General features: G+C 33.6%; 1 protein-coding gene across 1 annotated transcript in view; it reads left to right on the forward strand.

Moving 5' to 3' along the window:
• The window catches only part of GABA-B-R3 (gamma-aminobutyric acid type B receptor subunit 3), a 109,408-nt gene that overhangs the window by 11,466 nt on the left and 83,207 nt on the right, over positions 1-14,735 (forward strand). Inside the window, exons 2-3 of the mRNA XM_075295077.1 lie at positions 4,478-4,897; positions 13,241-13,501. Of these exons, the coding sequence (XP_075151192.1) occupies positions 4,478-4,897; positions 13,241-13,501 (681 nt within the window). The remainder of the gene's footprint in view (positions 1-4,477; positions 4,898-13,240; positions 13,502-14,735) is intronic.

The following is a 14,735-nucleotide window of genomic DNA, read 5'->3' on the forward strand; positions in this document are numbered from 1 at the left end:
TGAAATAAGCTTCTCTTAGAGGCTCTGCAAGACAAATCTGGGGGTCCGTTTATATGGGGGCTATGCGTAAAAGTGGACCGATATGACGCATTTGCAATACCATCCGACCTACAGCAATAACAACTACTTGTGCCATGTTTCAAGTATATAGCGTGTTTCGTTCGGAAGTTAGCGTGATTTCAATAGACGGACCGACGGACGGACATGCTTAGATCGACTCAGAATTTCACCACCACCCAGAATCAGCGTTGCCAATTTAGCTTTTTTCCCGCTAGATTTGGCTTTTTTTTAAGACGTTTAGAGGGAAAAAATGCATTTAGCTTTTAGCTTTTTTCTGGCTTTTTTTCATGACCATTTTAGCTATTTTTGACTTTTTTATTTTCGACATGTTCCTATTGAAATATGGTTAAAACTTTGTTTTTATCAAAATCTTGCTACCAGAATAAGGTTTTCCACATATTTCAAATATCAATTGAAGCCTTAATAATTATGCCAGTCATTATGCCGGCATTTTTGCAGCAAATACACCTTGTTCTAAAGTTTTTTCCTCGTATTCATAAAAGTTATCGTAAACTTTAAATCTACTATTACCATACAAATTCCTTATATAAACTGTCAGTAAATTATTAGGAATAATAGCATTTGACTCGTTTATCCTTTTTATGTTATTATAATACGTATTCTAAAGTTATTATATTACTAAATTAAAATAGTAGATTTGAATTGCTTTGTACACTGAAAAAATATTGTCGTGAGGCCAAAGACTTCATGTCTTTAAAATACGAACGCGAATTTTGGTTATAATAGCATTTGTGAATTTCTCTTATATAAACTGTTTTCCTTGTCCAAAAGCCGATAAAATCGTTTTGTCCTTATAGTTAAGTGATTCAATTTCAAAATGGGTATCTTTTCATGAAAGAAGGCTAGGGTCAATTCTAAAAAATTCTTAAAATTAATTAAATGGTCTTTAAATTTGTGGAGTTTTTGTATCTTGACCACAAACCAAAATAGCGTTCAAAAATAGAAGATGTTTTTCAACATTTTGTTTTTAAAACGTATACACAGAATAATTTCTACTTAAAGTCGAGTCTTAATTTCGAAATTTAAGTTGTCGTTAGCACGTTTTTAAAGCACTGTGATAGCTCACGAAGAAAAAGCTGAAAAAACGAATAAATTCAAAATTGACTCGGAATCAATACCAAAATCATTAGTGTACAAAATTTTTGGAACCGAACATAGAAATAATTAAGGAAATAAAGTTTTGAATGTGGTATTATTTTTTTTTTTAACATCAAACAAATGCAATAAAACAATTCGTAGTGATAGGATCAAAACAAATCTGCTATTTATTAATGGAATGGATTTACATTTACGAAAATTGGACAACAATAGGTTTGTATTGGAAATTTTCGAATAAAAGTTATTCAGTATAAACTTGCAAGACAGTTAGAATGGGTTTTATTCTCTTAGGTAATATTAGGAGAAGTGTACACGATCACGAATTTATCATTAATTCAGTTAAAACGAAATATATTGATATTTTCTAATGCAGTTCTATGTGATATTGGACTTGTTGATGATTAACAGCTGATAAATGCAAGTTTACCGGAAAAAACAAGTTTTTACTAGTAAATATAAATGAAGGACTTCCAGTAAAAATTTGTACGCAAACAGAGCTAATATGACTAATATGACGAGTACGCAAACAGAGCTAATATGACTTAGATTTTCTTACAGCCTCACAGAAATGGAAATAAAATGAATACAATTAAAATAATATGCATTTTAAGTGAAATAAAGCCTTTAAGTTTGTTAAATTTCAATCAAAAATGTGACTTTTGATATAAAAAAGTTTAGCTGTTTTTCTAGATATTTTTTAACATTTTTTAGATGTTTTTGGCTAGTTTTTTTGGACAAATCTAGCGGTTTTTGGTGAAACAATTCTGGCAACGCTGCCCAGAATATACATACTTTATGGGGTCTTAGAGCAATATTTCGATGTGTTACAAACGGAATGACAAAGTTAATATACCCCCCTCCTATGGTGGAGGGTAACATATAAAAATTTCCTATAGATATAAAATTTTGTTAAAATTTTCTATAGCAAAAATATGACAAAATTTTCTATAGAAATAAAATTTTGAAAAAAACGTACAGAAATAAAATTGTACAAAATTAAAATACTGAAAAAAAGAAATAACATTAAAAAAAATTATAGATATAAAATTTTGACGACATTTTCTACAAAAATTTCTTACAGAAATAAAATTTTGTAAAATTTTCTATGGCAAAAAAAAATTACAAAATTTTCTATAGAAGTAAAATTTCGAAAAAAGTACAGAAATAAAATTAAAAAAAAATTGTACAGAATTAAAATACTGAAAAAAAAGAAAAACTTTTTTATAGATATACAATTTAGACAAAATTTTCTATAAAAATTTCTTACAGAAATAGAATTTTGTTAAAATTTTCTATGGCAAAAAAAAAATGACAAAATTTCTGAATGGAGACATAAAACTGAAAGAACTTATTTCTCTAATAAGTACAAACGTATTTGAAATTGTATAGGGTTGAATAATGCTAGCAATGCAAAATAAATAACTAACAAGTATATACAGCCGTAAGTTCGGCTAGGCCGAATCTTATGTACCCTCCACCATGGATTTCGTAGAAACTTCCAATAAAGACTGTCATCAACAATCAAATTACTTGGGTTGTGGTAATACTTGCCGATAGGAAGGTATCTTAAATGGTATATATTAGCCCTAAAAAAGAAGATTAATTACGTATATAATTCAATTCATTGTCGGTTTATATAGGGAAGTCTACAAATAATTAAAATCCGATATGAACTTTTGCACGATAATTAGATAGTCAGAAATGAAATATGGCGGTCGCTTTATACCGGGGCTATATACACTAATTAAGCGATATGGACCAATTTTTTTGTGATTGGGGATCGGTTTATCTGGGGACTCTATATAACTATAAACTGATTTGGACAAAGTTAGGCATGGTTGTTAACGGCCATATACTAGAACAATGTACCAAATTTCAACCGAATCGGATGAATTTTGCACCTCCATGAGGCTCCGGAGATCAAATCTGAAAATCGGTTGATACGGGGGCTATATATAACTATGGACCGATATGGACTAATTTTTTCATAATTGCTAGAGACAATATACTTACACCACGTACCAAATTTCAACCGGATCGTATGAAATTTGCTCCTCCAGGAGGCGCCGAAAATCAAATCTGGAAATCGGACTATATGGAGACTCTATATAATTATGAACCGATATGGATAAATTTTTGCATGGTTGTTAGAGATTTTATACTAACAACACGTATCAAATTTCAAGCGGATTGGATGTATTTTGCTCCTCTAGGAGGCTCCGGAGATCAAATCTGGGGATCGGACTATTTGGGAACTCTATATACTAATGTACTGATATGAATCAAGTTTTGCATGGTTGTTAACGGCCATATACTAACACCACCTACCAAATTTCAACCGAATCGGATGAATTTTGCACCTCTAAGAGGCTCCGGAGGTCAAATCTGGGGATGGGTATATATGGGGCCTGTACGTAAACGTTGTCCGATATGGCCCATTTTCAATACCATCCGACCTACATCAATAACAACTACTTGTGCCAAGTTTCAAGTCGATAGCTTGTTTCTTTCGGAAGTTAGCGTGATTTCCACAGACGCACGGACAGCCGGACAGACGGACGGACATGCTTAGATCGACTCAGAATTTCACCACGACCCAGAATATATATACACCTAGAGAAAGAATATGATCATCTCAAACATGTTTTAAGAGCAAAATGTTATTTTTGTGTAGTGACCATGTTTTCGTAACCATGTTATTTTCTCGGAAATCATGTATCTGATTTCGGCAAGCAGGTTATATATGATGAGAAAATAACATTTTAGTGACAAACATGTTACAAGGTCACCATACAAAAATAACATTTTGCTCTTGAAACATGTTTGAGGTGATCATATTCCTTCTCTGCGTGTACTTTAAGGGGTCTTAGACCAATATTTCGATGTGTTACAAACGGAATGACAAAGTTAATATACCCCTATCCTATGGTGGTGGGAATAATAATACTGTGATATCCAAATTCCCAGTCTTACCTTCGTTAATTTCAAAAATGTGAACTATTCAGACGGTGAACTAGTTGACAATTAACTCCCCTTGTGTTAATTTTCAATATAAGCCAAAGTCATATTAGTGTTGTTGACAAAAGTTTCCAAGCAATTTTTTGCATTAAGTTGATTTCAATTGTACATCAATATTTCAACTGGTAGTACAAGGAAATGTACTTATATTTAATCATTCATCAGATAATTTTCTATGGGAACTTATAAAATATTTTATTCGTTATATAGTATTTAAACTAATTTATATTTATTTAATTTACAAAATTATTTAATAAATCAAAATTTTGCAACATTTCAGTGTGATCCTGGTGTAGGCGTAGATCGTTTCTTTCATGCCATCTATACACAGCCCTCAACGCGTATGGTGATGTTGTTGGGTTCAGCTTGCTCTGAGGTAACCGAGAGTTTAGCCAAGGTTGTACCCTATTGGAATATAGTACAAGTATCGTTTGGTTCAACATCTCCTGCCTTAAGTGATCGCCAAGAGTTTCCCTATTTTTATCGCACAGTTGCACCCGACTCATCCCACAATCCAGCAAGAATTGCGTTTATAAGACGTTTTGCTTGGGACACCGTTACCACATTCTCACAAAATGAAGAAATTCATTCGTTGGCTGTGAATGATTTAGTGACCGAATTAGAAGCGGCAAATATTTCATGTGCCGCTACAATAACTTTTGGTGCGACGGACTACAAGGATCAATTGTTGTTATTGCGTGTAAGTCGAATACATCTTATGTCAATGGAATTATTGGGAATGTTAACACAATATAGTACATTTAAACAAAAAAAAAGTATATATATATACCTTGACATCTCTCAAACTTGGACACTCTGAAAACCCGACACCTCCCGAACATGGACAGTTGTCTGGGAACCTTTGCTATATTAACATATTAAAATTAACCTATCAAACCTGTACACCTCTCAAAGGTGGACAAACTTTAGGCGACCATGGGTGTCCACCTTTCAGCGGTTTCACTTGTATATTTTAATAAATACACTTTGACAACACAATTCGATTATTGTTTAATAAAATTTGAAATTAAATTAAAATTGATTTTCCTCCATTGTGAACAACATTTTTATATTTTTCATAAAACCATACAAAATTGGTAATAATACACCGAAAAAAAATTTCCATAGTTAAACTAACGCTAAATTAAACTTATTTTTATTGCAAAAAAATTGCGAAATTTTCCACAGACCAATGAAAATTTAGTTTTTTAAGTATGTCTCAAACATTTTAAGAACTAAACGTGAGTATAAAGTTCAATGACCGTACACATAAGTTCAATATGAACTAAAGCAAATGAAAATTTTCGTACGATTCCCAAAAATAGTAAGAATGAACTACTGTATGGTTAAACTAGTCATGATTTGGCGCCAATAATTTTCTTCTTTAATTTCAGTTAATTTCTTCTTTCTTCTGAGAGGGTGTCATTTCGAGAACTGCAGTTAAAAAGTACAACAGGGTATTAAATTTTCCTGGTTTAAAGAACGCTTTGTGGAAATCTCAAAATGTGGGGTAAAATTTAGTTCAATTTTCGTACGAGTTAGTTTATTCTTCCTATAAAAAAGTTTACTTTTTTCGGCATGCTATTGCCACAGTGTTTACTTTTCCTCGTGGTGGGCACAGAAATCTTGTAATTTTAAGTCGCGTACACTGAAAAAAGTCCGTAGTTAAACTTACGAATTGAATTTAACTTATTTTTCTTGCAAAAAAAAAAATGTGTAGTTAAATTTTATTGTGTTTTTATTCGAAATTTTCCACAGTCTATTAAAAATTTCCACTGCGGAACAGGGTATTATAAGTGAGTGCATATGTTTGCAACACCCAGAAGGAGACGAGATAGACACATGGTGTCTTTGGCAAAAATGCTCAGGGTGGGCTCCTGAGTCGATATAGCCATGTCCGTCTGTCTTTGAGCACATTTTTGTAATCAAAATCTAGGTCGCAGTTTTAGACCAATCGACTTCAAATTTTGCACAAGTATGTATTTTGGCTCAGACTAGAACCACTTTGATTTTGGAAGAAATCGGTTCAGATTTAGATATAACTCCCATACATATCTTCCGCCCGATATGGACTTATATGGCCCCAGAAGCAAGTGTTTTAACTTAATTTGCTTAAAATTTTGCACAAGAAGAATAATTAGTACTATAGTTACGTGTACCAAATTTTATTGAAATCGGTTCATATTTAGATATAGCTCCCATATATATCTTTCGCCCGATATGGACCAATATGATCCCAGAAGTCACAGTTTTACCCCAGTTTGGTTGAAATTTTGCACTAGGAGTACAATTAGTAGTGCAGTCAAGTGTGCCAAATTTTATTGAAATCGGTTCAGATTTAGATATAGCTCCCATATATACCGTTCGCCCGATTTTCACTTATATGACTACAGTGGCCAATCTTTTACTCCGATTTAATTGAAATTTGGTTGAAATCGGTTCAGATTTAGTTATAGCTCCCATATACATGTTTTTCTGATTTCGACAAAAATGGTCAAAATACCAACATTTTCCTTCTAAAATCGCCACTGCTTAGTCCAAAAGTTGTAAAAATGACTCTAATTTTCCTAAACTTCTAATACATATATATCGAGCGATAAATCATAAATAAACTTTTGCAAAGTTTCCTTAAAATTGCTTCAGATTTAAATGTTTCCCATATTTTTTTACTAACATTGTGTTCCACCCTAGGGTATTAGCCGACTTAAATTTTGAGTCTATAGATTTTGTAGAAGTCTATCAAATTATCTCCAGATCGAGTGATATTTAAATGTATGTGTTTGGGACAAACCTTTATATGTAGCACCCAACACATTTGACGGATGTGATATGGTATCGAAAATTTAGTTGTGCAGGTTATAATATAGTCGGCTCCGCCCGACTTTAGACTTTCTTTACTTGTTTAAGTATGTCTCAAACATTTTATGAACTGAACGTGGGTATAAAGTTCAATGACCGTACACATAATTTCAATATGAACTACAGTAGAAGAATATTTTCGTACGATTCTCAAAAATAGTAACCGTATGGTTAATATCATCATGATTTGGACCCAATGATTTCCTTATTCTTTACTTTTAGTTCATTATACCCATCAACACTACTGTGCTACATGGTATAATAAATTTGTGCATTTATCTGTAACGTCTAGAATATCACTTTAGAATTAAATTCTGAGACGATTTATTGATGTCCGTCTGTCTGTCTGTCCATCTGTCTGCCTGTCTGTCTCGCAGTTTAAGTCCGATCGTCCCAAAATTTGGTATAGGGTCTTTTTATACCCACCACCATAGAATGGTGACGGGGGTATAATAAGTTTGTCATTCCATTTGTAACACATCGAAATATCGATTTCCGACTATATAAAGTATATATATTCTTGATCAGGGAGAAATTCTAAGACGATATAACCATGTCCGTCTGGCTGTCTGCTGTAATCACGCTACAGTCTTCAATAATGAAGCAATCGTGCAGAAATTTTGCACAAACTCGTCCTTTGCCTGTATGCAGGTAAAGTTCGTAGAAGGCTATATCGGTCCACGGTTTGATATAGTCTCCATTTAAACAGACCTCCCAATTTGGGGTCTTGAGCTTATAGAAATCATAGTTTTTATCCAATTTGCCTGAAATTGGAAATCTAGAGTTATTTCCGGACCATGAAGAGGTGTGCCAAAAGTTGTGAGTATAGGTCCATGTTTTGGTATAGCCCCCATATAGACCGATCTCTCAATTTTACTTCTTGGGCTTCTAGAATCCGAAGTTTTTATTCAATTTACGTGAAATTGGAAATCTAGAGGTATTTTCGGACCATAAAGAGGTGTGCCAAAAATGGTGAGCAGCGGTCTATGGTTTGTTATGGTCCCCATATAAACCGACCAACCGATTTGGGGTCTTGGGCTTATAGAAACCGTAGTTTTTTATCCAATTTTCCTGAAAATGGAAATCTAGAGGTATTTTAGGGCCATACGAGGTAAATATTCTGGTATTTTAGGCTCACAAAAACGTGTATGGATATAGACTTGAGGGTATAGGAGGCGCACTGATCATGAAAATTGTTTGAAAGTCATTGTAAGATTTGCAGATTTTGCACCTCGGGTGAAAATCTATATATTTAAGATTTGAAATCAAGACGTTATTTTATAATTTTCTTGCACACCTACAAGAGATGTTAATGATTCCTCTAAAACTCAAACAAAAATGGTTCTTATAAATCCAGAATCTTATATAGTCTTCATAGGTAAAATCTTTAAATTTATCTTTGGGAAGCAACTGGTTGAACTGCTCTGCTTGATCTGTCCTCAAATCCCCCCTGAAATTTCAAAGAAACCCCTAATATTTGATTCATTGTGGACCGGATTCGGGCCGGCCGAACTTACTGCTGTATATACCTGTTTTTACTCAAAGATTTAAATATAGCTGCCATATATGTTTATAACCGATCTTGTCATAAGTGACGTATATATCAATCGATCTTCCTCAAATTTAGTAAATTCAAATATTTTGTAAGTCTCGTAAATCTTACAGAATATCAACCAATTCGGTTCAGATTTAGATATAGCTCCTATATATACCTTTTGATCGATATATACTTATATGACCCCAGAGACCAAAATTTCATATTGATTTGCTTCAACTTTTGTCCAAGGAGTAACTTCACGTATGTAAAATTTGGTCAAAATCAGTTTAGATTTGGATATAGCTCGCACATTTATATTTTGCCCGATATACACCCATATGGTCCCACAGGCCAGAGTTTCACGTTAATTTTCTTCAAATTTTACACAAAAAGTACAACGATGATGGAACGTCAAGTTAGCCAGATTTGGTTAAAATCGATTTCAGAGTTAGATATAGCTCCCATATATATCTTACGACCGATATAAATTCATATGGCCATCGAAGGCCAAAATTTCATTCCGATTCACTTGCAATTTTGCATTTAGACTAGAATTAACATTCTAGCAATATGTGCCAAATTGCTCCCATATATGTACGTCTGATTTGGAGAAATATGATAGAATGTTTCATATTTTTTACCCATTTTCAAACGGGATTTTACTTCAATTGACTTGACATTTTATACAGAGAATAGATTTAACATTACATTTAAGTGTGTTTATCTAATTCGCTTCGGTTCAGTTCTTCCGGTTTAGGCAAATATGGTCAAAATACCCACATTTTACACATAATTCTGTGATGATTTTTCTATATTGTATTTCAATTCTACATAAGATTTAAATTAAAGCACTCAAAAAAAGTGAACCTTATCTTTCACTAAAGCCGATTTAATGTTAGTTCATGGAATTATTCCATTCTAAGAAAGTTTCCATGACTTTAATAGTTTTTTTGCGTACGTTAGTTAAATCAACTAAAACAAGGGAAAAATTTATACACAAAGGAAGCATAAAGATTAACTAAATTCCTGTCTACCTCAAAATAGTTCAGAATTTCTTAAAATTAGTAAATTTTACCAATAATGTGTCCATCTTGAACTTCGTATGGCATTAAAGACATTTTTGCAATTTTGAACTCCAATCTTTTGCTTCAAACTACAAAATTTTCTTTAATAAATGAACAATAATAATAATAATTATGACTAATAAATTTATTTGAATTTGTCGAAAATTATTTATTTTTGTGAAATCGGCTTGACATCTGCGTTTCCAATACGGTTTAGTTAAATTTTTATAAAATTAACTAAAATATTCTTTCCTGGTAGTTTCACTTTTTTTCAGTGTGTATATTGAAATTTAGAGCTTTATATAGCTCCCAATAAATTTGATGGATTTGAGATGGTGAAGGGTATATTTAATATAGTCTGCCCCGCTAGACTTAATACTTTATTTATTTATTAATTTTTTTTCTCAACTAAATTTAACATAATTTGTTTAAATAAAACAAATTGTATTAAAATTGAATTAAAATATATTAATGTTATGGTTATATCATTTATCTCATGTTTTACCTTTGTAACCATGGCCAATCAAAATAAAAACGGCAATAAAAATCCACCATCTATCTGTTAATGATGTGCTTTTCGAAATTCTTTATAATTTATACATATTTCCAGTCATTCGCTTAAGTTACCGAAATTAATGCATCATTAGTTTGGAACAACCATCAACGAACCTTTTCGTGCAATATCCTATAACCCAGCCATCTACCATCATGATCGTTGAAACTTAATGCTGAAACTACCACAAAAACATTAACATAACCTTCCCGCACACAAAAAAAATTGGAAACCATAATGAGCTCATTTGTTATTTTCCACCCTCATATCAAGACAAGAATTCTAGGCAATGATAGAGAAATTTTCCATAAAGCTTCCTGTTTTTCAGCTGAAATTCTTCACTTCATTACCTGAATGAATTTTTGTTTATGAGGTTTCTTTACAAAAGTTTTTCGTTTTTGGAAATTTTACACGGGGATAATATATGTAGCTATGTGTATAGAGGAAGTCCTTTAAATTGCCTTAAGATAAAACAACAAAAAACAAGTATATACGGCCGTAAGTTCGGTCAGGCCGAAGCTTATGTACCCTCCACCATGGATTGCGTAGAAACTTCTATGAAAGACTGTCATCCACAATCTGTAACACTTGCGGTAACACTTGCCGATGGCAAGGTATCTTAAAACTTCCTAACATCGTCTTCTAAATTACAAGGTAGTCCATACGTAGTATATATTAAACTAAAAAAGGCCGATTAAATACGTATATAATTAAGTTTAAAGTTTCTATAGAAATAAAATTTTGACTAAATAAAATTTTGACAACATTTTCTATAGAAGTAAAATTTGGAAAAAAATTTTCTATAGAAATAAAATTTTGAAAAAAATTTTGACAAAATTTTCTACAGAAATAAAATTTTGACAACATTTTCTATAGATATAAAATTTTTACAAAATTTTCTATAGAAATAAATTTTTTACAACATTTTCTATAGAAATAAAATTTTGACAAAATTTTCTATAAAAATAACACTTTGACAATGTTTTCCATAAAAATAAAATGTTGGTAGATTATTTTTGGCTCGAGTGGCAACCATAAATATGAAACAATATAGACCAATTTTTGTGTGATTGGGGATCGGCTATATATAACTATAGACTGATATGGCCCAATTTTGGCATGGATATTAGCGGCCTTATACTAAGACCACGTTGCAAATTTCAACCGGATCGGATGAATTTTGCTCCTCCAAGAGGCTCCGGAGATCAAATCTGGGGAACGGTTTATATGGGGACTACAGTCGACTCCGCTTTACTGAAACGTTAAAAATGCAGCCATTTAATTTCAGTTATCCGAAGTTTTTGCTAAAGCGGACTACGGATAACTGAAAAAAACTTCCAGTAATGCGAACTTCGGATAACTGAAAAAGTTTCAGTAAAGCGGACTCCGTATAACTGGAAAAAAATCCACTCAATTTCAGTTAACCGAACTTATGACCAATGCTATGTACATAAAATAATAAAAACAAGGTGTTTGATTCCGTGTGTGTGCCATCTACAATTTTACCTTTCAGTTGATTTTATTTACAGAGTGATTTAAACTGTTTTGAAAGTGCCATCTTCACTTGAAATAAAGCGTTCTCAATACGGAGAAGAAAATGTACTCTCTCTCAATAGCGAGAATGTGGCATTTTCAGTAAAGCGAAGTCATACTAATGTGACGAAACTCATTTGAACACAAAAAACTTTTCAGTAATCCGATTTTTTCAGTTAAGCGGAGTTTCACTAAAGCGGAGTAATTTAAATGAAATGGACAGAAAAAACAACTGGGGAATGCGATCGATTTCAGTTATCCGAGGTTTTTCAGTAAAGCGCATTGCGCTAAAGCGGAGTCGACTGTATATATAATTTGGACCGATATGGACCAATTCTTGCGTGTTTGTTAGAGACGACATTCTAACACCATGTTCACAATTTCAACCGGATCGGATGAATTTTGCTCCTCTAAGAGGCTCCGGAGGACAAATCTGGGAATGGATTTATATGGGGGCCGAATTATGGACCGATATGGACCAATTTTTGCATGGTCATTAGAGAACATATACCAACACCATGTACCAAATTTCAGCCGGATCGGATGAAATTTTCGTTTCTTAGAGGCTCCGCAAGCATAATCGGGGGATCGGTTTATATGGGGGCTATATATAATTATGGACCGATGTGGACCAATTTTTGCATGGTAGTTAGTGAACATATATCAATACCATGTACCAAATTTCAGCCGGATCGGATGAAATTTGCTTCTCTTAGAGGCTCCGCAAGCCAAATCGGGGGATCGGTTTAAATGGGGGCTATATATAATTATGGACCTATGTGGACCATGCATGATTGTTAGAGACCATATACTAACACCATGTACCAAATTTCAGCCGGATCGGATGAAAATTGTTTCTCTTAGAGGCTCTGCAATCCATATCGGGGGATCGGTTTATATGGGGGCTATATATAATTATGGACCGATGTGGACCAATTTTTGCATGGTTGTTAGGGACCATATACAAACACCATGTACCAAATTTCAGCCGGATCGGATGAAATTTGCTTCTCTTAGAGGCCTCGCAAGCCAAATTTGGGGGCCCGTTTATATGGGGGCTATACGTAAAAGTGGACCGATATGGCCCATTTGCAATACCATCCGACCTACATCAATAACAACTACTTGTGCCAAGTTTCAAGTCGATAGCTTGTTTCGTTCGGAAGTTAGCGTGATTTCAACAGACGGACGGACGGACGGACGAACGGACGGACGGACATGCTCAGATCGACTCAGAATTTCACCACGACCCAGAATATATGGGGAATATATGGGGTCTTAGATCAATATTTCGATGTGTTACAAACGGAATGACAAAGTTAATATACCCCCGATCCTATGGTGGAGGGTATACAAAAATACTCACACATACACATACGCACACAGACACAAAGTTACTTTACAACTTCATTAAACTACAATGAAATTTTTGACTGACTGACTGAAAGATATATGCAAATTTATTCATTGAAAATAATCTCCTTTGTTTTTCTTAAGGAAAGTGATACTCGTATCATAATCGGTAGTTTCTCACCCATTTTGGCCCCCCATATTCTGTGTGAAGCGTATCGCCTGCGTATGTTTGGTGCCGATTATGCTTGGATATTACACGAGAGCATGGGAGCTCCATGGTGGCATGATTTATCGACAACCACATCCTATTGCACGGTCAAGGAATTGCAGACAGCTGTGGAAAATTTGATAATAGTCTCATCCCATAATAGCATCGTTGGCAACAACATCAGTTTAAGTGGTTTGGTAAGTACAAAAGACAAATACACAAAGAGTGAGAGAGAGATAGAATGAGACGAAAGAGACTAGACTAGAGAATTGGTCTTGTTAGCATTTTACATTCATCCATTTATCCTTGCACTACCACATATAAGCATCATCCTGCCATCGTTCATCCTTTCATCCATGCATGCATCGCGAACACTATGACAGACAGAAAACTCAATTTTGGCTAACAACGCACTTAACATGAAATTTAATTAATTTGCTTAAATTATCGATTCTCTGATGGCTTTGGTCGCTTTGCTTTGCTGACAACGTTTTTCGCCAAATGGGACCTCATTTGAATATGTACTAAAATGTTATTGGAAAATGGAGTTTTCGCTGGGACAAAAGGTAAAAATCCATTAAACATTTTGTAAATGGCTATGACTTTTGGATTTCCAAATAAAATTACATCAATTTTAGTATTTAGTGGCACATTACGAAGGGAATAATAAAAATGTAAGTTTGTAGCGATAATAAAAAATTTTAAACTATTGAAACAAAGTTTCCAACGCAATCTCCATATCAGAGATGGACTACAAAAGTCCACTATGAAACATGTCATTATACCGCAGGGCCTCCTCATCGACTACATATAAAAAAAATAGGTTTCTATTTTTACCGCATAACATTTTTCATGCAGTAAATTTTGAGTAAATAAATTTTTCAATATATTGGACGGAACAGCAGTTGATATGGATTCATAAAGATTATAAAATATAAATTTGAAATTTTAAACATTAGACTTTAATTTGTAGTATTGGAATATTACATTTTAGAAGGAATGTTAAATTTCTCATCTAATCGTTCAAGAAAATTGTATGAAAATATCGCCTTTCACACGATTGATCAAAACCAATTACACTAGTTTAGACTGAAAATGTACACTTGATGAGAGTCGATTTTTATACCCTCTATCATAGGATGGGGATATATTAACTTTGTCATTCCGTTTGTAACACATCGAAATATTGCTCTAAGACCCCATAAAGTATATATATTCTGGGTCGTGGTGAAATTCTGAGTCGATCTAAGCATGTCCGTCCGTCCGTCCGTCCGTCCGTCCGTCCGTCTGTTGAAATCACGCTAACTTCCGAACGAAACAAGCTATCGACTTTAAACTTGGCACAAGTAGTTGTTATCGATGTAGGTCGGATGGTATTGAAAATGGGCCATATCGGTCCACTTTTACGTATAGCCCCCATATAAAGGGACT

The sequence above is a fragment of the Haematobia irritans genome, chromosome 2 (genome assembly GCF_050003625.1).
Source record: "Haematobia irritans isolate KBUSLIRL chromosome 2, ASM5000362v1, whole genome shotgun sequence".
NCBI lineage: Eukaryota > Metazoa > Arthropoda > Insecta > Diptera > Muscidae > Haematobia > Haematobia irritans.